Source organism: Mustela nigripes, chromosome 13 (assembly GCF_022355385.1).
Source record: "Mustela nigripes isolate SB6536 chromosome 13, MUSNIG.SB6536, whole genome shotgun sequence".
Taxonomy (NCBI): Eukaryota; Metazoa; Chordata; class Mammalia; order Carnivora; family Mustelidae; genus Mustela; species Mustela nigripes.
This window is the reverse complement of record NC_081569.1, coordinates 63,765,114-63,788,340: the sequence shown is the minus strand read 5'-3', so window position 1 is coordinate 63,788,340 and position 23,227 is coordinate 63,765,114. Positions and strand designations below refer to the sequence as shown.

Below are 23,227 nucleotides of genomic sequence, written 5' to 3'. Positions count from 1 at the left end.
GTGAAAGCCTCTATACAAAAAGACTTATTAGGTCCCCTGAGCAAGAGAGAATTCCCTCCAGAATGCCTTTGAACTCAAGCTGCAACATCAGCTCTTCCCTGGGTCTCTGGCCTGCAGGCCTGCCCTGCAGATTTTGGAATTACCAAGCCCCAAAGTCATGGGAGCCAACTCCTGAAAATAAATCTTTCTCCTCTCTCTCTAAACACACACACACACACACACACACACACACACACACCCTATTGCTTCTGTTTCTCTGGAGAACCTTGACTAGAACACCAAATACAGACCAAGCACTAACAGCACTATGGAATAATAAAAAAAAAAAGACTACAAATTATCTTTGATCCTAAGATACATGTGAGCATAGAATTAATACTGCAAATGTGAAGGCATGTGCATTATTAAGTACTACAGAACACAAGAAAAAAATTCTTTAGGAAGTGGTTTGGAAAAGACTGCAAAGAACAAATAGGTGTCTCAATGGGCAGACATTACAGGATGAAGGATCCCTGCCAGTGGAAACCCAGGGAGCCAAAATCAACATGTATAAAGGGGCAAAAGAAACACCGCTGCCCTGTGGCTATGTGTGACCTCGAGCTACTCTAACATCCACCATTTCCTGAGCTCTACTTTGTTTTTATGTGGATATCATAAAACCTTATAAATTAGAAAGCCAGAAACACTCATCCCACCTTACAGTTTAGAAAACTGAGGTACAGGGACGCCTGGGTGGCTCAGTTGGTTGAGCAGCTGCCTTCGGCTCAGGTCATGATCCCAGCGTCCTGGGATGGAGTCCCACATTGGGCTCCTTCCTCGGCAGGGAGTCTGCTTCTCCCTCTGCGTCTGCCTGTGTTCACTCTTCCTCTCTCTCTCTGACAAATAAATAAAATATTTAAAAAAAAAAAAGAAGAAAAGAAAACTGAGATACAGGAGGATCAAACAAGTCCAAGGCCCGAAGATAATCAGGAGTATAAATCACACGAGCCTGACTTCAGAGGCTGCAGTCCCAACCACTATACTCCGAAAACCCCACACACTGTAGTTTTATGGCCAAAGCAGAGGCCAGAACGTTCTGGTCTGTATACGCATTTTTGTTGCTTAGGATTCCCACATTCCCTTGCACAGTGTTCAATACACTTTTTGACTACCTTTTCCAACCAACTGAGCCACCCAGGCGCCCCCTTGACTACCTTTTCCAAAGTTCTAATAAAAGTCAAGCCTAGAATAGGAGTAAGCAGCACCCACACATGCTCAGAGATTTTCAGCCCCATCCTTTTCCAGTCTGAAGCATTGCAGGCCTCCTGAAGCATATTAAGAATATATTTATGATCTAAACCAGAATGAACAGCCAGCTACAACTTTCTTTCCAATTTCGGATGTAGTGATGACAGTAGGAGGGCGACCTTGTGCTAAATAGGTGGATTTTACTAATTTATTATTCTGTATATGCCTATCAGCTTCCCTTCTTTTCAGGCTACACAGGTCTGCAAAACATCATTACCTTTCCTTCTACTTCAGTCTTGGCCTTCCCTTGTCTCTTTCTTGATTACCATTTCCACACTGCCCCAAATTTTACTTCTCTTTGACCTTCTCTTTTACTTCTCTTTGATCACACTGTGTTTCTTCAGAATTTTTGCTCTAAGTGCTTTTCAAACTAGTTATTAGAATGTCTCCCTTGACTACTCTCTTTGCTCTCTTAATGGCTTTGAAATAAACCTAGTCTCATCCAAATGCAAACCCGAAGATTGGATGGCCTCTGGCCTCATACATTCAAACAGAACTAAAAGAGTATGAAAATGCAAGAGAACAAATCTTAAATACCTGATTAATCTGTATAAACATAGTCTTTGAACAAATACGCAACACAGGAACTATCTGGGTGCCTGACTGGCTAAGTGGGTAGAGAATGCAACTCTCTTTTTTTTCTTTTCTTTTTTAAAATTTGTTTGAGAGAGAAGGAATAAAATAAGCAGGGGAAGGGGTAGAAGGAGAAGTAGGTTTCCCACTGAGCATGGAACCTGATATGGGGCTCAAACCCAGAACCGTGGGATCATGACCCAAGCTGAAGGCAGATGGTTATTAGCTGAGCCATCCAGGCACTCCTCTATTATCTTTCCGAAAAGGATTTCATAAGTAGACCAGTCATTTTGTAAAACAATCTACAGAGAACATTAAGAGGTAGATAATAGGAGAGGAAAGCAAAGGAATGAAATGTTTGAAATAATATGCATAAAGGGAAATACACATTGCTATGTACAAAACAGAGCTTCATAAATGACCTGGGATAATTCAAGACCTTTTTTTATTAAATGTGTAAAAAGTAGTCCACATTGTACAAGCTCAAAATCAGACAAATGTACAAGGGTGTATAACTGGCATATTTATGAACTATATCCACCCAAACACTCACTGCAGACACAATCCATATTACATTCAGTGTCTGCATATTTACATAATACCACAAAGTAAATACAAAATTAATTGTCATCATTTCAGTTCAGTATGTATGTGATATACTTCAAAACAAAGGCAATTTCTTCTACCAAAAAACTAAAAGTAATTATTTTCAAACCAAATACCAATTCATTATATTATGCAAAAATATTTCAAGACTAATATAAGGGTTCCATTTAGGTTTAGTCAGTAAAGTATGTTTCTATGCTACTGAAATACAGCTAAAGTTTTAGATTGTAATTACCAATGTAACAGTACTTCTGATTTACAACTGACCTAAAAATAGTAACTGCTAATATATTATTCTTGACATTTTAAAAAATCTTCAAACCTTAAATGCAATTCAAAAAGTATATGTGCCTTACCACTCACACAATAAACATGATTTACTTTAATACAGGTCACAGAAATTCAACTAATTAACTAAAATTCTGTATCTATTTCCTGCCTGCTATCTACTTCAGTCTTAAATCTGATTTTGTATCAGAAGCAGCAGTTCAGAATTCACTTCATAAGATTAATCCCAAGAGTTACCGGGTAGCTTTTTAAACTATTTCATTCCTTATAAATATAAATCACTAGACAGTCCAGATGGGTAGTTCCCTGTATTGGACTTGTGTGGGGAGCTCTTAAAATTTGCACGGGCCCACCTCAGAACTAATGAGTAAGAATCTTCCAGAATGTCTGTTTTGTTTTGTTTTATTTTTAAGTTCCCAGGTGATAAGGGCATGCAGCCTAGAGTGAACCTCTGACCTAGACCACTAGACCAGTGGGTCTCAACTTTTAAGGTACATCAGGAATCACCAGCGGGGTTTAAAAAAAAAAAAGACAAAACAAACAAACAGATCTGCTTCCGTTAGATTCAGAGCTTGGTGTCCAGGAACCAGCATTTTAAATAATCACTGCAGCTGGCCCATAAACCACTCTGAAAAACAATGCACCGCCTTTCTAAATGAGGACATTCAGCAATTCAGGTGTTAATGACTCCTGCCCTGGGCAAGTTTAAGCTAGTGCCTGAGGGCAAATGCGGCCTTTTAAGATAAGATCTATTTGTATTTTTAAATATCCAGTAAAGTCAAGTAAATTGAGAGATCATAATTCATTCATTAAAGGGACTGGCTTTCCAATAAACTGTTTAAAACCTGTAAACAGACCAGTTTTGAGCAGTCAGCTTAAATCTAAAGCCCTCTCCCTGATTAATTGGCCTGATATGAGATTACCAAAATGTAATGTAGACTACAAAAGATACACAGTTCTAAGCATACACCTTTATAGGTTCTGTACAGTCTCTATGTAATAGAGATTGAAGACCAGTTGCATATTAAATAACTCTAAAACAATGAATAATATACTCTCAATCTTAAATGAAACTTCATGTGATATTTCCCTCACATAGGTTCTACTGAAAATATGGAGGGGAACAATCTAGAAAATACTAAAGGTATCATTCATGATGCCTCTGTGTGAAGAAGCTATTTGCTAATTTTCCACCATTCTTCTTATTATTTATAAAACGATAGTTGCTATAGGTATCATTCTACTTTACGAATTTTTTTTAAAAGCACAAGAAAAATAACCACATGTAAGGCCACAGAGCAAATCAGAGTACAGACAGACCTAGCGACAGACCTTCCAATGGAAAGTTGGACTCGTATCTTATCAATTTGACAACTGGATCTCAGTGTGTGACAACTCTAAGTATTATAAATATTGTAGCCTACTTGAGCACGTGACAGCTCTATCACCCTTGTCAGACATTAGAAGTAGGGATCATCTACTTTCAGCATGGAGAACATACGAACAAAGAGCAACATTAGGGAGCAGAGGAGATGGTTAGCAGGATCTGTCTGGAATCTTGCCCACCTGTCCCACGTCTAAGATGCTATTTCCTGTGTACACATGTCTCCATCATCTTCTTCACAAAGGCTTATACCAACTCTTTTCCAATGGCATATGTGATTAAACAGTTAGCATTTCTTCTTAACCAAACAACAAAAAGGCAATTACCAAAAACTAGCACTGGGTTGCCAGAAAGGCAAGTTATTCCATAAATAAGAAACTGAATCTTTTAAATCCACACTTACCAAGATGCTACAAGACTCATCCTAGTTTTTAACAACTTTCCATGTCCCAGTTTATATATCATTCAAGGCCAAAATAATAAATTTGAAAATTATGCACAACAGAAGTTGGAAAATTACACATAAATACTCAAACCGAGTGATATTATTTCTTCTGCTCAGGGGGGAAGCTTCTTGAGTGTGGAAATGAAGATACAGAGATAGCAGTCCTGGGGAAAGAACTGCAAGACGTGAGACGGTGGTGTAAGGCACTACCTTCACTCCAGTCTACACTGAGGCCACCCTGGATGCCAGCCACACGGGCAGGGAAGCGGGGACACACACACATTCTCTCAGCTTCTCACGTCCTCTTAGCTGGTTTGGCAGTTAACTGCTTTTCTCTTTCAAACTCCTTCTCACGTTGCTGCTCCCTTTCCAACTCTTCTTTCTGCCTCTTCTGCTGCAGTTTAAGGGCTCTTTTCTGTGTCAAAAAATTTAAAACCGAGAGAACAATCAAGGCTTATCAGCTGTGGCCTCATTTCAAAGTAGCAGCGCTCTGACTTGAGGTAATCCACATGTGTTAATAAATTTCATGTTTAACTTTTAAAATTGCTCTGGGTAATTTAACATAAAAATTTAATATAAAAATATTAAATACTTTAATATAAAATATACTTTAATATAAAAAATTAATTTCTTACTCCAAACTTACTGAATGAGAACAGCAGGGAAAATGAAAACACAAGTATCTTAGTCCAGCTATTAGTAGAAAAGCCCAGAGTAGAATGTGTTTTAAACAGTGAACCATGAATTAAGTATGTTATTGAATATGGGTATCTAAGAAATCAGAAAATGAATACTGAAAAAAACAGACAATTAAACCTCTACTTCTATAAAGAATGTGAAAGAATTTTCGACTCACTTTTAACTTGGACGTCTTTTCATGAAGCATCAGCATCTCTTTTCTTATATTCACCAACTTAGCATGATAGTGTTTAGCTTCAGTGAACTAACCATGGAAAAGGAAATGAAAAGTCAAGTTAAAATAGGCTGAAATTTTAAAAAAGGGGGTGGGGGGAACAGATTGAAATAGTAAAATGGATGAGTTATCAATTACATTTCATTCCACCTCAACTGGTCACATCTTTTAAAGCCTTAATTATCCCCACATTTTAATGCCAAAATTCAAATTTCCATTTAAACCATTAATAGGTATTTGAAAACACTGGATTTAGTTCAAATTGAAAACAGTTACTAAACATAAAATAGACATTTATATTGTGTACAGGTAATGTTTTGCTTTAAAAACACACATCAGAATCCCAAAATTTTATTAAAACTATCCAGTAATGCTATCGGTTTCATGTAAGAAAAAGTAGAACATTCTACTATCTTGACAATGGAGAGCCTGAGCCAGGGTACACGGAACAATTTCAGTGAAGTGTCCATCCATCAGAAAAAACCAAGCTATGGCCAGAAAATCCTGAGAGGGCTGTGGACAAACCTGGTCATGTTCCTTGGGCTTCTAAAGTCAGACCAAGCAGAACCACTTCTGTAAGGACACTTTTCTTCCCAAGTCATGCTATATGTAGACATATAGATGGAATCTCAACCAGAGATGGGAGCAAAGGAAAAAAGCACCTCATTCTCAGGAGCCAAGGTTAACAGAAAGAGAAGACCAAGTAACAATAACGAGAGAAGCACCAGTAAAGAAATTAGCAACCTACATATATCCACAAGTAAAGTCTTAAGTCTGATGAGCTCTAGAACTCACAGACTCTCTTCCTTCTCTCTTTCTCTGGGCCTTACAGTTTTCAGATTCTGAATGATAACCGAACCACTCTTGGGCTGAGAGAGTTAAAAACAGGAAGACCCCTGCAGACTGAAGCAATACTATTACACCTTCTTGGTTCATTCATTTAGCATTCATTCACTCAGCAAATGTTTCTTCTGCTGCAATATGAATTCAGTGGGGAAGACAAAAGTAGGTCAGCATAGCCTTGTCCACGTCCTTTACAAGTTAGAAAACCATTAAGTGGAAGACTTTGTATTTACAAAGGCCTCTGCCTAATGCTAGAGAAGATGAACTCTTGTTTTTGATCATTACAAAGGGAAAACATTAATGACCCACATTTGTTCAACAAAAAGTCCATTTTTTTGACATACATATGAAAGTCCATAAAATCACGCAAACCAAGCTATTGCTTAAGGTGAACAGAAAGCTAGCCACAAATTCCTAATTTTTGTTAGCTCCCTGTTTCTTAAAATAGAGTATCAGTTCCTCTCATCAAAAAGCTATAGAGCTTCTGATGAAATTCACTACTATCACATATACTGAAAGATAAAAGGATCTATAAGAGGACCCCCGAAGGGTCCATTTCAGTATTATTAGGTTATGGTATTATGAATACATACAATTAAATAAAGTACTGATTTTTTTTTCAAAGATTTTATTTATTTGCCAGAGAGAGAGAGAGAGTAAGCGAGTACACACAAGTAGGAAGAGAGGCAGGCAGAGGCAGAGAGAGAAGCAGGTTCCCTGCCGAGCAAGGGGCCCAATGTAGGACTCGATCCCATGACCCCAAGATCATGACCTGAGCCGAAGGCAGCGGCTTAACCCACTGAGCCACCCAAGCGTCCCTAAAGTACTGATTTTTAAAAAGTCATGTAACTGATTAGGAAGAGAGATGCACTTTCCTTAAGGGAAAACAGTACCATTAAAGTTCCTTACTTTCGGTTCTTTTAGTTCTCTTTTAGAAGTCTTTCATTATTATGAGCAAATCTATTCCAGACATTCACAAATAATTTCCATTTTCTACTATAAATTCAACATTTGAAAGATAACAATTCAAGACAATGGAAGTTCTAGTAAAGTAAATCAAGGTTTCCTGTTAAAAGACAAATTCTAACCATTAAAAATCAGAGGAAAAGATCCTAAATATACCTAAGTACAAAGTTGCACAGGATAAACCCAGCTTTTTCTAAGCCAGTTCTCATTACGCTGTGTCAACTAAATCATACTTACCAAAGCATTAATATCCAACATAGAATGACATTCTTTAAATTTCGAAATCTCTTGTTCCAGTGTGTCTAGTAATACAACTTGGTTCTGTCTGAAACAAAAGCACATAGCCAAAATAAATTGTACATACTATAAGTGCTGGAATCACATTTCATCTTGGTTAATGTCAAAAGTAAAAATTAAGTTGAATATGTATTGCCTTTCTGAGACTTATTTGGCTTAACAAAATATTTTCCAAAATAATATTCCAGAGGACTAGGTGGCTCAGTTGGTTAAGTGTCTGATTCTTGATCTCAACTCTGGTCTTGATCTCACGGTCATGAAATCAAACCCCACACTGGGCTCTACATTTGGCATGGAGCCCACTTGAAAAAAAAAAAAAAGATAAAATATCAGTAATAATGTTGTTATTATTACTTCAAAGCCTCATTCTGGTAACTGTAAATCTTTTATTCTTGCCTAAATAAATAATACTTCTATTAACTGAATCTAACTGTGGATAACTCAAATCACCATATCATTTAAAATCATTTTATTATTTGCTATTTCTAGCAACTCTATTATCCAAAATGACATAGAATCCAAAAAAGTTTTTTTATACTATCTTGCCCCCAAAACTTGATTTTGTGTATTTTAAAACTGCAAAATTACCATAAAGGAAATGAGGAGCAATGACTTTTTAGGTTAGAGTTGGGTAAAATGCAGTTAGTTATCAATGCATTTAGTGAATACTAAATTAAAAGAGGTAAGTAAGATGAAAAAAAAAAAGGACTAGGAAACACAAGGTTCCCCATCAAGAACCAGTTGTGTGGGGACGCCTGGGTAGCTCAGTGGTTTAAGCGGCTGCCTTTGGCTCAGGTCATGATCCCCGCGGCCTGGGATCCAGTCCCACACTGGGCTCCTTGCTCAGCAGGGAGCCTGCTTCTCCCTCTGCCTCTGCTGCTACTCTGCCTGCCTGTGCTCTCGCTCTCTCTCTCTGACAAATAAATAAATAAAATCTTAAAAAAAAAAAAAAAAAAAAAAAAAAGAACCAGTTGTGAGACCTTGGATATTTAGTTTATTTCTTTGGTCCTAAATTTCTTTATTTATAAAGTGAGAAGGTCCAACCAGGTAACATCTAAGGGTCCTCATTAAAATTCTGATTCAAAACCTTCCATTGAAGAACAGAAGCCAACTTCCCTGATACTCCACTCCAGATCAACCAGCGCTAGTAGCACAGGAATAAGTAACACTGTATATAGTTAAACACTTACTGTTTAAGTAAACATTAAAATGTTTAATAAATTAAACATTTTTTTAAAGATTGTATTTATTTATTTGACAGACAGAGATCACAAGTAGGCAGAGAGGCAGGCAGAGAGAGAGGAGGAAGCAGGCTTCCCGTGGAGCAGAGAGCCCCACGTGGGGCTCGATCCCAGGACCCCGGGATCATGATCTGAGCCAAGGCAGAGGCTTTAACCCACAGAGCCACCCAGGCGCCCCTGAATTAAACATTTTAAAGAATACTACAGGCAAAGCAAAATAGGACATGATTTCCTTGCAAAACTATGCTAAACAGAGAATGAAGAAAAAAAGAAATAGCAATGAGGAGAATGAAGAGCAGTTACACCTTCACCATCCAGCAAGGAGCTTGGCATTCCCCTCAAGTAACAAGTTTGTCTGTTCAGCTCTGAGTGGAGACCACAGAAAGTGAAAAACACAACAAATAAGAGAACCCAGCAAGTCAATGGCCTGACATAAGCAGAACAGCAATGACAGACTGTTACAACTAGAAAACAGTAAAGAGAAATCAATGAAGCCAAAAGTTGTTGTTCTTCAAAAGATCAATAAAATTAATAAACCTCTGGCCAGACACACAAGGGCTTAAGACACGTTATAGGAGATATCATCATTAATTCCATGCATATTAAAAGGATCAGATGAGAATATTTTCAACAATTCTGTCCACAAAATTGATTACTTAGATGGAAACGACTAATTCCTTGAAAAACACAAACTTCCAAAACTCATACAAGGAGACACATAATCTACATAGGCCTCTAGTTGTTAAAGGAATTCAATCAATAAGTGAAAATACCAGAACCAGAAGGCTTTACATGTAATTGCTACCAAACATTTAAGGAAGGAATTATACCACTTCTCCACAACAGCATCCAAAAAACAGAAGCAGAAGCAGCACCTCCTAATTCATTCTATGAGGCTAACATTACACTAAAACCCAAACCAGATAAAGATATTACAAGAAAGGAAAACTATAGACCAGTATCTATCATGAACAGAAATACAAAAAATTCTCCACAAAATATTAACAAAATGAATCCAACAACATATAAAAAGAATTACATACCACAACAAGTGAGATTTATTGAAAGTATGCAAAGCTGGTTCCACATTTGAAAATCAATCTGTGAAATCCAGGATATCAATTGAGTAAAGAAGAAAAATCATTTGGTCCTATTACAAGATGCAGAAAGGTTATTTGATAAAATCCAACATCCATTTGTGATTAAAAACTCTCAACAAAATAGAAAGAGAGAGGAATCTGATCAACCTGATAAAAAAAAAATATATTTTTTTAAAGCCTATAGCTAACACCACACTTGTGAGAAACTAGATGCTTTCCCCTTATAAGGAGTAAGGAGGATTGCCTGCTTTCACTTCCTATTCAACATCATACTGGAAATTCCAGCTAATGTAATGAGAAGAAAAAGAAATAAAAGGTATACAGATTGGAAAGGGAGACATAAAACTCTTTGTCAGATGATATGACTGCCTATGTGGAAAATCCCAAAAAATCTGTAACAAAGTATATGAGTATAGCAACTTTTCAGCACACCAGGTTAATGTATAAAAGTCAGGAGTGATAATTAGAAAAATCAATGTTATCATTTATAATAACCCCCTTCACATAAATACTTTGATATAAATCCAACAAAATATACACAGGAATTATATGCAAAAACTATAAAACTCTAATGAAAGAAATTTAAAAAGATCTAAGTAATGGATATTCCAAATACATAGAATAAAAAACTCAATATTGTTAAGAAACCAGTGCTTCCCAAGTTGATCTAAGGATTCTATGCAATCTCAATTTAAAAAACACACGAAGTTATTTCATAGGTATCAACAAACTGACTCTAAAATTCATACAGAAAGGCAAAAACTTAGAATAGCCAACATACAATGGAGAACAAAATTGGAAGAATTAAACTACCCAATTTCAAGATTTACTGTAAAATTACACAAATCAAAACAGCATGATAATGGTGAAAGAACACATTGATCAATGAAACAGTATAGAATATAGAAAGCTCTTAAATAGACCCACAAAAATTGAGTCAATGGTTTTCTGACAAAAGAACAAAGGCAATGCAGTGGAGCAAGGATAGTCTTCAACGAAGGTGAGGGAACAATTGGACAGTGATGTGCAAAGAAATTAACCTAAACACAGACCTTCTAATTTCATAAGAATTAACTCAAAATGGACAACAGATCTAAAGATGTAAAACTCTAAAAAATCTAGAAGGAAACACAAGAGAAAATCTAGGGGACCCTGGTTTGGAGATGAACCTTTACACAAAATATCAAAAGTATGATCCATAAAAAAAAATGTTAGTATAAGTCAGACTTTTAAAATAAAAAACTTATAAAATTAATTAACTGATTGATTAAATTAAAAACTTCTGCTCAGGAGCGTGGATGGCATAGCTGGTTAAGCGTCTGCCTTTCGGCCCAGGTCGTGATTTCAGGGTCCTGGGGTCAAGCCCCACACTGGGCTCTTCCCCACTCATTCATATGCGCACTCATTCTCTGCTGGAAATCAATAAATAAAATCTTTTTAAAAAATAAATAACTTCTGATAAAAAACAAAAAAATAAAAAAAACAAAAAAACAAAGACAAAACAAAATAAAACAAAACAAAAACAAAAAAACTTCTGCCCTGTAAAAGACATTATTTTTTTTTTAAAGATTTCATTTATTTATTTGATAGACAGAGATCACAAGTAGGCAGAGAAGCAGGCAGAGAGAGAAGAGGAAGCAGGCTCCCTGCTGAGCCCGATGTGGGACTCGATCCCAAGACCCTGAGATCATGACATGAGCTGAAGGCAGAGGCTTAACCCTCTGAGCCACCCAGGCGCCCCTGTAAAAGACACTATTAAGAGAACAAAAAGGCAAACCAAGCGCTTGGAGAAAATATTTGCAAGACACATAAAGGATTTGTATCAAAAGTATACAAGGAACACTTAAAACTCAACAATAAGAAAATAACAAAACCAATTTAAAAATAGGCCAAAGATCTGAATAGACACTTAGCGTATAATCATGGATTTGTTTGATCTTTGTCCCAGGTTCCTGACATGCCTATTTTAAGACACTTGTAAGTCCCCAAATGATAGGAGTATCTTCATTATTCACAAATCCCTCTTGGAGCATCCCAGAGTTTATACTAATGAGGTGATAAGGGCTGGTCATGCAGGAAAGATCAATCATGTGGTTAAAGAGTTGGGGCTTTGAACCTTGTAATATCAGTCCTCATGATACCATGACTGTTAGTAGTCTTCTCTCCACAGAAGGGAGGTGAGGGGAGAGTGCTGGAGAGTGAGTTCAATTACAAGGCCAATGATCCAATCAATTATGCTTACAGAGCGAAGCCCCAATAAAAACTTAAAACACTGAAGCTCATGGGGAACCTGGACAGCTCAGTGGGGTAAGCCTCTGCATTCCGCTCAGGTCATGGTCTCAGGGTCCTGGGATAGAGCCCCACGTCAGGCTCTCTGCTCAGCAGGGAGCCTGCTTCCCCCTTTTCTCTCTGCCTGCCTCTCTGCCTACTTGTGATCTCTCGCTCTGTCAAATAAATAAACAGGCTCTTAAAAAAAAAAAAAAACACCAAAAAAAACACTGAAGCTCAGTAGCACTTTCTGGTTGGTAAACACATTTTTGTGCCAGGAAGATCACGTGCCCTAATTTCACTAGGAGAAGGGCGCCTGGGTGGCTCAGTTGTTTGGGCATCAGCTCAGGTCATGATCCCAGGGTCCTGGAATCCAGCCCCGAATGGGGCTTTCTGCTCAGCAGGGAGTTCTGCTTCTCCCTCTCCCTCTACCTGCTGCTCCCCATGCTTGTGTTCTCTCTCTCACTCTATATCTCTCTGTCAAATAAATAAAATCTTCAAAAAAAAAATAATTTCAATAGGAGAAAACACTGAAGCTCTGTGGTGAAGATAACTCCCAAACCCCACCCCTATGTGTCCCTTCATGCGGCTGGTCCTGATGTGTATCCTTTATAATAAAATAGTAATTCTAAGTAGTGTTTTCATGATCCTTAAGTCTAGACACTCTAGAAGAAGATTCCACAGAATATCTAGCTACCTTATCAGGCAGAAATGACTGGCTTTCCTTCCCCTTAAAGTTTTGTATAATCTATGGCACATATGCTGGGAGTGACTGGGAGGCCTTGATGCAGTATCTGGGGAATGATCCTGCAAGAAAAAAACTATTTCCTTGGAAGGTCGAAGCATGAATTATCTCAAAGTGAATCCCGCTAAGGATACTTACAAGTACTTTGCTAGAGACTTTTAGGACCTAGGTCCCAGAACCTCTTTTTTCTTTCTTTCCAATGTTCTTAAATTGAACACATGTATAAGAATATTCATAACCTTTCTTATATATAAAGTCATGTTTTGTTCTTGGTCTTCCCTACCCACTGTTGGCTACAAAGTGAACTTGATTTGTGTCTACTACAACCTTCTCCTTCACCTCTGTAGGCCTATAAGCCTACATGTAAACCACATGTAAATGGCTTAATGAAAATTAAACTGTTTGATAACACAGCCAGTACAGGATCCCAGCTGCCTCTCAGTTCAGTACTCCTCCCCCGAAAACTTTAACAGCAGTGGGATTTGTGGAGAGAATGATGGAAGAGGCAACTACTAGAAAACAGCTCTCTTTTTTCTTTCTCTGAAGTTTGCATATCTTTCCTTAATGCTACAGAGGTGTAACTGCTTACTCATCACATTTAGTTATTAATTCTACCACTAACCACTGCCTGTGTAATCTTTTTCAATTTACTGACCTTTCTGGACCTCGGTTTCCTCAACTATAAACAGCAATAATATTAATACTACATAAGGTGTTGGGATTGAGATATAGTATACAATATCCTGGGCAAGTAGTCTATATAGTAACAGCAGCTGAGTTTACCATCATCATCATCGTCGTCACCATCATCATTTAGGGGCCTTGGAAGGTGAGATTACTTAAAACACTGAATTGTAGCCAATGTCATCAATTAAACTCTACAATTAAACTGTGCTTCCCAGCTCCCTGTATGCAAACTGCTATTCAGACATGTTTTGCTTGCAGAGTTTATCTTTCTTCAGTCTGACATACTTCATCCAAACTCCCCTACAAAATTTTTATGATTTTTTGCCACAAAAATGGACTGGCTTTCAAATATAAGGAATACGGGGCCTTGAGAATCGAAATCAATTTTCCAGCAGATACTACTCAAACCACCAAAAGATCACATTTAAAACAAAGACTGATCACTGGAACATCGATGAAAAGGGGCAGGTCTGTCTGCCAGTAATTAGTGCTGAAAACTGGAAGCAAGAAACCAAAACCGACCAAGTAATCCTGTCCCTCATAGCACTGGTGAATGACCACCAGCTGGAGCACCCACTTAGAGCTGATCTAGCTGAACAATACTCTAAGGGCCATAAAAAATTCTGTCAGAATGCTGAAGAGTTTTCAAAGAAATACAGGGAGAATTGACCTGTGGACCAAACTCTGCCAGGACTGATTCTAGTAAGTGTGACCGGAGACCCCAAGCAGCGCATTCAGACACCCCTGCAAAGCAGGACTCTGTGGAAAACTGACACGTGCCGCCACCTTATGCTTGTGGCAGTTACTTTCTACAGCTTTCTTAATCAAAAGTGGTCTAGGGAGCCTGTAAAGGAAAGATTAAAAATTTAAGATGTTCTCGTTCTGCTTTCTTTGTTTTAAAAATCACTGCTTCAATCTACTTAACAAAAAAAGAAATACAAGGACTACCACACACTAGGGATTAAAAAAAATGCCACTGGAACTAGCAGAAAACCAGGAGTGCTGCCAACTCCCTAACTCCAGGAGGATCCCACATAGAGGAAAACACAGCACCACTTTCACACTCATTTATCACCTTCAAATCCAAGGACTGTAACATTCCTTACTAATATGTAGAAAATGGACAGTGGTTGATTGATCCTCTCCTTTTGCCCTACTACAGGCTTTTAAGGTAAGTTTTCAAAGCGTAGGTCTTAGAGCAGCAGCAGCTCATAGCTGGTTCATAGCTAACGACCACGAAAAGAAATGATAGGCCAGTTTGGGCAACCAAGCAAGGTCCTACCCAAGAGGAAGTACAAGTTCAGTCTGCTCTTCTGGGAGCTGATAAAGTTAGTATTTATTTTGCATATTGATCCTACTTCATGAAATCCCTTTTTTCTCTTGGTACATCCTCCAATCCTTTAGTTAAGTAGACTTATCTGCTAGAATTAAATGGGTCCTCTCAAAAAAAGACACTTACAAACTTTTATCAACTCACGCAAACCAGTGACTGAAAACAAATGTGGCTCTGACGGAGGCAATTTTGCAACACTACTCAAAAACTGGCGTCTGCCCATCCCACAACACTCCCAGTAGGCAATGTTTTCATAAAATAATGGTAAAACACCAAAACTAATCAAACAGTCCAGATCAGATTTAGGGGTACCTCTTATAAAAGACCAAACACTCTAAAAGTAATATTCATATCACTTTTTACATTTTAAAGTTTTATTCATTTAAGTAATCTCTATGCCCAATGTGGAGTTTGAACTCTGGACCCCAAGATGCAGAGTCACATGCTCCTGCTTCTGGGACTGAGCCAGCCGGGCACGTCTCACTTTTTAACATTTAGATTACTAAGTACTCCTTCACTCCCAACTGCCACCACTAAAGACAGAACTACTCAATGTTACAAAATGTTATACCTTAATACAGTTTATATACACATATACAATAAGTTATAACTATGCCAAAGGGGAAATGAGTGCATCTAAGGTTTCTGTTAGCTCACGTGAGTTCCTGAAGAGCTTGTTTTGATCTCTGCAAATCTGGCAGGTAGTGAGAAAGCAATCCTTCTGCCAGCTGCTCCACAGCTTTGTCCTCTACAGTCAAGTCCTCTAGTAACCCTTCATCTGGCGAAGTGTCACTTAAACCTGTCCCCAGAAAAAAATTAGATGTAGGAGTTGTGTAAATGGACATGGGGGTAAGAGAGTAGAGGGGAGGGAGGGGGTTGGCAGTGGGGTTCAAAGCACACACAGGATACTATAGGCATCCTTCCTTTGTTTTTTTTTTAGTTTTACCTTCTGAGAGTCCTCTAAAAAACAGGATATGAGCACTCAAAAAATGTTTTTAAACTACTAGTATAAAGAAAAATCTGGATTAAAAGAACATTAACACCTGCAAAACATATTCTGTGTGTTTACGTATTTTCAAGGGCAGAGGATTTACAGTTTTCAATGGATTATTAAGAGTCCCCCTAAAAGTGGGAAACAGTCACTGAATGAAAACAATATATTCGGGGCATCTGGGTAGCTCAGTGGGTTAAAGCCTCTGCCTTCGGCTCAGGTCATGCATGATCCCAGGGTCCTGGGATCAAGCCCCGCATTGGGCTCTCTGCTCCGCAGGGAGCCTGCTTCCTCCTCTCTCTCTGCCTGCCTCTCTGCCTGCTTGTGATCTCTGTCTGTCAAATAAATAAATAATATCTTTTAAAAAAAAAAAGAAAAGAAAACAATACATTCTTTTCAAAAGCATGCAGAAACGCAATGCCTAAAATAATTTTTTCTTCAATTGAATATAAGTAAAAATGTGAGTCAACATTTACTTTGCATATAGCTTGATATATTATTTACATGTAAAAGGAAGGTTGTTTATCATTTGTTAGAAGACTTTCAAAGGATTTCTCTTGAGACTTAGCACCTTAATTTACCATAGAAAATAGTGTATAATAATTGCATGCAAATTTCAACGTAATGCCAGGAACTATGCTTCATACTTCTCCTCTGAATAACAGTGTAAGTAAGCACTTGTATCAGCCATTCAAAAACATCTAAAATCAAGAGCCATCATTTACTACTCCTACCAAGTAACAGTAACATGGCAAACAACAGCAACTTTCTTTAAGGAAATATAGAAAACAAGTATTACAGACAAACAACAGAAACGTCAACCTTAAGGAATAACAACTAATACACTTCCCTTATATTATATAAACATTTTAACTCACAGACCTCCCCCTACTCTACCCCAATCTTCTGGTTTATTATGGAAGAATCTAACTTACCTTTCTAAGTACATCAAGTCACTAAATTCAAGGTACTTTATCTTGAGAGGTAAAGTAAGGAGGTAAAGGGAGAGATTAAGGAAAAAGAAAGGGGTCCTTACCCTACTCATACAAGAAACAATAGATAAACACTAGTATTAATATGAGGTACTAGTGTACCAATTTCCAAAGTTTTAAGAATAAACTAAGCAACTCCCCTTCTCTGAAAGGGCAGGGGATCATAATATATAATAAGTGCCATTAGAGAAAAAGAAACTGTTATGGGAATTCAAAGGACAGAAAGATCACGTTCATCTGCGAAGTCTGGGAACAACTTCTAAAAGGAAGTGTGGGAACTGGAGCTTAAGCTTGCAGAATGGATATAATTTTCTTTTTAAGTATCACTCATTGTAAGAACTTGAAATACAAAAGAGAGAAGTATAAAGTGAAAAGTAAAAATACTATTTCTTGCGGCACCTGGCTGGCTCAGTTGGTAAAGTATGTGACTCTTGGTCTTGGGGTTATGAGTTCAAGCCCCACGCTGGGTGTAGAGATTTCTTTAAAAATAAAATCTTAAGGGTGCCTGGGTGGCTCAGTAAGTTGGGCATCTGCCTTAGGCTCAAGTCACGATCCCACTCTGGGATTGAGCCCCACATCAGGCTCTCTGCTCAGAGGGAAGCTTGCCTCTCTGTTCTCCTTCCTCTGCCTGCCACTCCCACTGCTTGTGTGCTCATGTGTGCTTTTTCTCTCTCTCTGTCAAATAAATAATATATTTAAGCAAATAAATAAAATCTTTAAAAAAAAAAAAAAACCTCTCACTCCCTTACACTAATCACACTGTGGTTTCATACACAGGCTTCAAAAAAATTATCTCTGCATATCCATGCATAAACCCTGTTTTTAGGGGCACCTAGTGGTTCAGTTGGTTGGGCAACTGCCTTCAGCTCTACTCATGATCCCAGGGTCTTGGGATCAAGCCCCACGTCAGGGAGCCTGCTTCTCCCTCTCCCTCTGCCGTTCCCCCTGCCTATGCTCTCCTGCTCTCTCTCTGTCAAATAAATAAATAAATCTTTTTAAAAAAAATTTTTATTTGATAGAGAGAGAGAGATCACAAGCATGCAGAGAGGCAGGCAGAGGGAGAGGAGGAAGCAGGCTCCCCGCCAAGCAAGAAGCCCGATGCAGGGCTCAATCCCAGGACCGTGAGATTATGACCTGAGCCGAAGGCAGAGGCTTCAACCCACTGAGCCACCCATGCGCCCCAATAAATAAAATCTTAAAAAAAAACAAAACCCTTTTTTAATCATAAATGAAATACAACACATATTGTTCTTCTCTTAAATATACATTTTAGATGACCTTCAATATACATATATATGCATCCACTACATTATTTCTAACATAATAGAATTCTACCATATTTTGTTTACTAGTTCTCTATTATGGACTATTCTCTGTTACCCGTTTGTATCCCTCCCCCACTCAAAAATCCTTTTGTTTAAGTCCCAACCTCCAACATAAAAGTATTTGGAGGTAGAGCCTTTGGAAAATAATGAGGTTTAGATGAAGACATGAAGGTGGGGCCCCATGATGGGATTATTATTCTTAAAAGATAAAAAGAATCCAAAAGTCTCTCCCTCCACTGTGTGAGGAAACAGTGAGAAGGCAGTTGTCTGCAACATCAGAAGAGGGATCTCACCAGGACCTGACTGGCCAGCACATAGATCCTGGACTTTGTAGAACTCCAGAACTTCAAAGAGTAAGTGTCTGTTGTTTAAGCCACCCAGCCTACGGTATTTTGTTGTGGCAGCCCATGTAGACTAAGATACCTAAGAATTGGTATTTAGGTTATTTTCACTTTTTGCTATTCCAAACAATGTTACCATTAGTTTCCTTGCTTGTCTTTGCATATCCATGTCAATGTTTCTGTAGGATAAATTCTTAGAAATAGAATGATGGGATAAACGGTTTATGCATTTCTTAAACAGACATTGCAAAACTGCCTTCCTAAGATAGGGCACCAGTTCATACTCCTACTAACAATCTTTGAAGGTCACTATTTCCAAATGGGTAAGAGTTCTAAAGGAGAGGAAGGAATACCATATAGTTTAAAAAAAAAAAAAAGGCATTAAAAGGAAAGGTGGAAATATGGGCTTGCTTTAGAAAGAGGATGTAGTTTGGAGTGTCTAGAACATAGGACATATGCAATAGTGACCTTATAAGACCATGTGGCCAGCCCGTGAGGAACCCTGAGTGTCAAGGGATTTGGCTCTTTGGTAAGTAATAAGGAGCCATTTTAAGGTTTCCAAGCAAGAAAATTACATGACTGGAGCTGTATTTTTGGGAAGTGATATGACAACAGTGGGACAAGTGCAGTGGAAGAGTAAGACTGTAAGTGGATAGCCTTAGAACTGTCCTTGAGAGTGAAACTAGAGAGAGGAAATGGAAATTGCATAGCAGAATCCCCTAAATGGAGGTAGGAGGCAAGTGAGAGGAAAGTCAAGAGTAATGTCAAAGTCTGAACTGAGAGTGACTTGGCACCATTAATAGAATCAGACATTGACTTTTACTTATGCACACCCTATATGCGAAGTTAGATGTCAAAATATCCAGAAAGCAGAGAGGCAAGTGAACCCAAGCTGCACATATACACAAAGGAAGTTATATTAATAGAAGCAGCTTATGAAAGAGTAAAGAGGGGGCGATCACTGAGGAAGAGCATGACCAAGAAAAGGCTGAAAGCACTATATTTTTAAAAGATTTTATTTATTTATCTGACAGAGAGAGAGAGAGAGAAATCACAAGTAGGCAGAGAGGCAGGCAGAGAGGGGGGGGGGGAAGCGGACTCCCCACTCAGCAGAGAGCCCGACGCGGGGCTCGATCCCAGGACCCTGAGATCATGACCTGAGCTGAAGGCAGATAACACTGAGCCACCCAGGCGCCCCTAAAAGCACTATTTTTAAGCAGCCCCTCTATTCCTAGAACTGGAGGTAAAAGAAACACATAAAGCCCTGCAGCCTTCCTCATTTGGGGTTCCTCATCTGAACAGAAACTGTCTTGACGATTTTCTCAATTCTCCTAAGGATGGGACATAAATAGTACCACTCGGGATGCCTGGCAAGACAATTTATTACAGTCAATGAATGCCTTTGGGTATTCGGGCTTAAATCTCTCCAGGAACTCAGGCTGAGAAAGCTGCTGGAGGAATGTCAACAAGCAACTCATGGGTGTGCGGTCAGTAAAACGTGGATACCTCAATTCTCTGAACCACAGAACCGATCTTTCTGACAGACGACTCAACAGCCAACGACACACGAACGCAGAATGACCTCACCATCACCCGCCCCCCAAACACCGCCTTCCCCCCAGACTTCGTTTCCCACTCATTCAGCTCCGCACCGGGGCTGACGCGATGCCCCACTTCCTCGCTGGGGCCAGAGCCTCCGACACCAGCAGCCCTGCCGCGCGAAGGAGCCGGGGAGACCCAGCCCCTCGGGTCCCGGCCGCCCGCCCCGCCCCATTGCACGTACCTGGCGTCAGCTTCCCGCCCCCGAGGCCGTGGGGTGGCCCTGCCAGGACCCCGTCCGGGGACGTCGGCCCAGGAACACTCATGTCCTTCCCGCTGGGAACAGGGAAGGGGCAGTTGCCCAGACGGCCAGATGCAATAAGAGAAGACCCAAGGCGTCCAGCGCTCAGCCGGACAGAAGCGGCGGTCGCACCCGGAAATGACGAAAGCGGAAGATGGTGTGACCGCGGGTCCGCCCCCCTTTTCTAGCCTCCACCTGCCCGACCACTACCCGCCGTGCTCCCGGGACTCCGCGCTGACGTCGTAGTCGGGTAGAGGGCGCGCTATCATTAGACTCTGCGCTGCCGGGGTCGTGTTCCTGCGACCGGTGGTCGCGGAGCGGGTGGGTCGCGCGTAAGGGAAGAACTTCGTGTTGAACGTGATCGCGCAGTCAGGCTTTGTTCACCGAAGCAGGCACAGCTTTTCAGCTTGTCTGTGTTAAGGAAACGCTTTAAGAACAAGGACTGCATGGTTTTCCTGCGGTTCAGAACATTAAAAAAAAAGAGAGAGAGAGAGAGAGAAAGAAAAAAAAAAGTAAAAGAGTGTTTAGCTCTTTGAGCTTCGTACTTGCTAACTGGAGATTTGCCAGGATTCCGGTCTCCCCTTGTTGATTGTAGATGAATGATTTTAAGGCCTGGGTTGCAGTATCTACTGGACAAATTGATCCAAATTACCAGAAACTGCCCATATAGAGATCCTGCGGGATGATGTCATGATTTTATCAAAAAAACTTAGAAATGGGTAGAGGCAGCCTCAGGCCAAATGCAAATATAGTCCCTCCCTACCTTAGACCATCTCACCTTGAGTGTAATAATGGCTTTCTGATGTTGCACCCCCAAATTGCCGGTTCAGTGTTTTATGGGGCAGCCAAAAAAAAAATTTTTTTTAAATGTGGATTTATGTCAAGCCTCAGAAACATGCACCTGCTCCCCGTTGTTCTTACCAGTGCATTCACACCCTTTTGGTCTCCTTTCCTCCCAAGATCAGCTCCTTACTACCTGTGGTAAGCAGAATAATGCGCGCGCGCGCACACACACACACACACACACACCGCAAAATGTACACAGTCTTAATCCCCGGAACCTGTAAATATGTTAAATTTCACCCACAAAGAATAGTTAAGATTGCTAACCATTTGGCTCCCAAACAGATTATTTTGGATTATTAAAATGGCCAAATCAATCACAAAGGCCTTTGAAATGAAGAGGGAGGCAGAGAGAGATGGGACTATGAAGAATGATGGGAAAGGCTTTGCCCACCAGTTCTGTGGTAACCTCTAGAAGCTAGAAAGGCAAGGAAGTGAAATTCATCCCTAGAGCCTCTAGAATGGAACTCAGTCCTGCTTACACCTTAATTTTACCCCAGTGAGACCTGTATTAGACTTCTGACCACAGAGCTATAAGAAAATAAATTTGTTGTTTTAAGTTTGTGGTAATTTGTTACCATGGCAATAAAATAATGCACTACTCTTCAAACATCCTTTGTTCCTTCCCAACATACGACTAAAACTATGCCCTTTGATGTCTTCAGTGTTCTTGGTCATGTTTCAGTCTGGAATATTCTATTCTTTTCAAAGTCCTACTCATCTTTCAAGGCTTGATCTAAATAATACCTTTAAAATAATTCACAACTCCCCTCCCCTCTCAACTTCCAGAAATTATAGTAATAATCTTTTCTCAACTACAAAGCATCTTGCTATTTAGCTTTTAATCCATTCTTATATGAGTTATTTCCTTTGACTTCCTTTCATTAGATTTTATTTTTTTTTAAGATTTATTTATTTATTTGACAGACAGAGATCACAAGTAGGCAGAGAGGCAGGCAGAGAGAGAGGAGGAAGCAGGCTCCCTGCTGAGCAGAGAGCCCGATGTGGGGCTTGATCCCAGGACCCTGGGATCATGACCTGAGCCGAAAGCAGAGGCTTTAACCCACTGAGCCACCCAGGCGCCCCCTTTTATTAGATTTTAAACCCTAAGCAGAAAGTCTTACTCAGAGAAAACCATAATGAATTTTCAATAAATGTGTACTGAATGAATGAAGTATTGATTGTCCAGAGCCAAATTCCAAATACCTATCATCTCCAAAGTCTGAATCACACAAGATGGCAATTAACTGCCTGGTCACCCTAGTTGATTATTAGTATTATCCCAACTATCTATTAAGGTCCTTTAGAAGAGACCTGTGTCCTACGGGTTGTCTATAACCTCTTTTTTCTCCTAGAACAGTGTTAAGCCATATTACTTGGATTTTAAAAGACTGGTTGTTTGAAATTAAACTGTCACACCCTGCTATTTTTATTATCTTGTCCTCTCTTCTCTTTTGCTTTCGGGTAAGATTCATGTTAGAGATTTTGATGAAGTTTCTTTTTCAACATTTTACTTAAATAAAAAAGGCATCAGCTAAAGAGACAAGGAGGACTTTCTGCTGGACCCATCTTTCTTTCCTCCTTCTCCTTTTCCATCTTTTCCCTGCAGATTTCAGCTCAATACATCAAGTGTTTGTTGAAGATCCACTGTGTTCCACCCTCCATTATGCAGGTACTGTGCATTTGACACTACATTTGAGAGAGAGCTCAAAGCACAAGATTAAAATCTGATGCTGAAGGGATGCCTGGGTGGCTCAGTTGGTTGGACGACTGCCTTTGGCTCAGGTCATGATCCCGGAGTCCCGGGATCGAGTCCCGCATTAGGCTCCCAGCTCCATGGGGAGTCTGCTTTGCTCTCTGACCTTCTCCTCACTCATGCTCTCTCTCACTGTCTCTCTCTCAAATAAAATCTTTAAAAA

At 39.4% G+C, this 23,227-nt stretch overlaps 1 protein-coding gene across 1 annotated transcript; it reads right to left on the bottom strand.

Moving 5' to 3' along the window:
• Window positions 1-2,288: 2,288 nt before the first annotated feature.
• BLOC1S6 (biogenesis of lysosomal organelles complex 1 subunit 6) lies at window positions 2,289-20,590 on the bottom strand. The gene is made up of 5 exons (XM_059372752.1): window positions 20,409-20,590; window positions 15,634-15,775; window positions 7,543-7,630; window positions 5,440-5,526; window positions 2,289-4,998 (listed from the first exon to the last, which is right to left on the bottom strand). The coding sequence occupies exons 1-5, from the start codon at window positions 20,488-20,490 to the stop codon at window positions 4,879-4,881; spliced, it is 519 nt and encodes a 172-aa protein (XP_059228735.1). The 5' UTR covers window positions 20,491-20,590; the 3' UTR covers window positions 2,289-4,878.
• Between the last annotated feature and the right edge of the window lie 2,637 nt (window positions 20,591-23,227).

What these genes read in the sequence shown, in the direction of transcription:
- BLOC1S6 (XM_059372752.1), bottom strand. Translation starts at nt 20,490, where the DNA reads ATGAGTGTTCCTGGGCCGACGTCCCCGGACGGGGTCCTGGCAGGGCCA. An exon ending in GGGCGGGAAGCTGACGCCAG is followed by an intron (nt 15,776 to 20,408) that starts GTACGTGCAATG and finishes TTCTGGGGACAG; the next exon opens with GTTTAAGTGACACTTCGCCA. An exon ending in AAAAGACGTCCAAGTTAAAA is followed by an intron (nt 4,999 to 5,439) that starts GTGAGTCGAAAA and finishes TTTTTGACACAG; the next exon opens with AAAAGAGCCCTTAAACTGCA.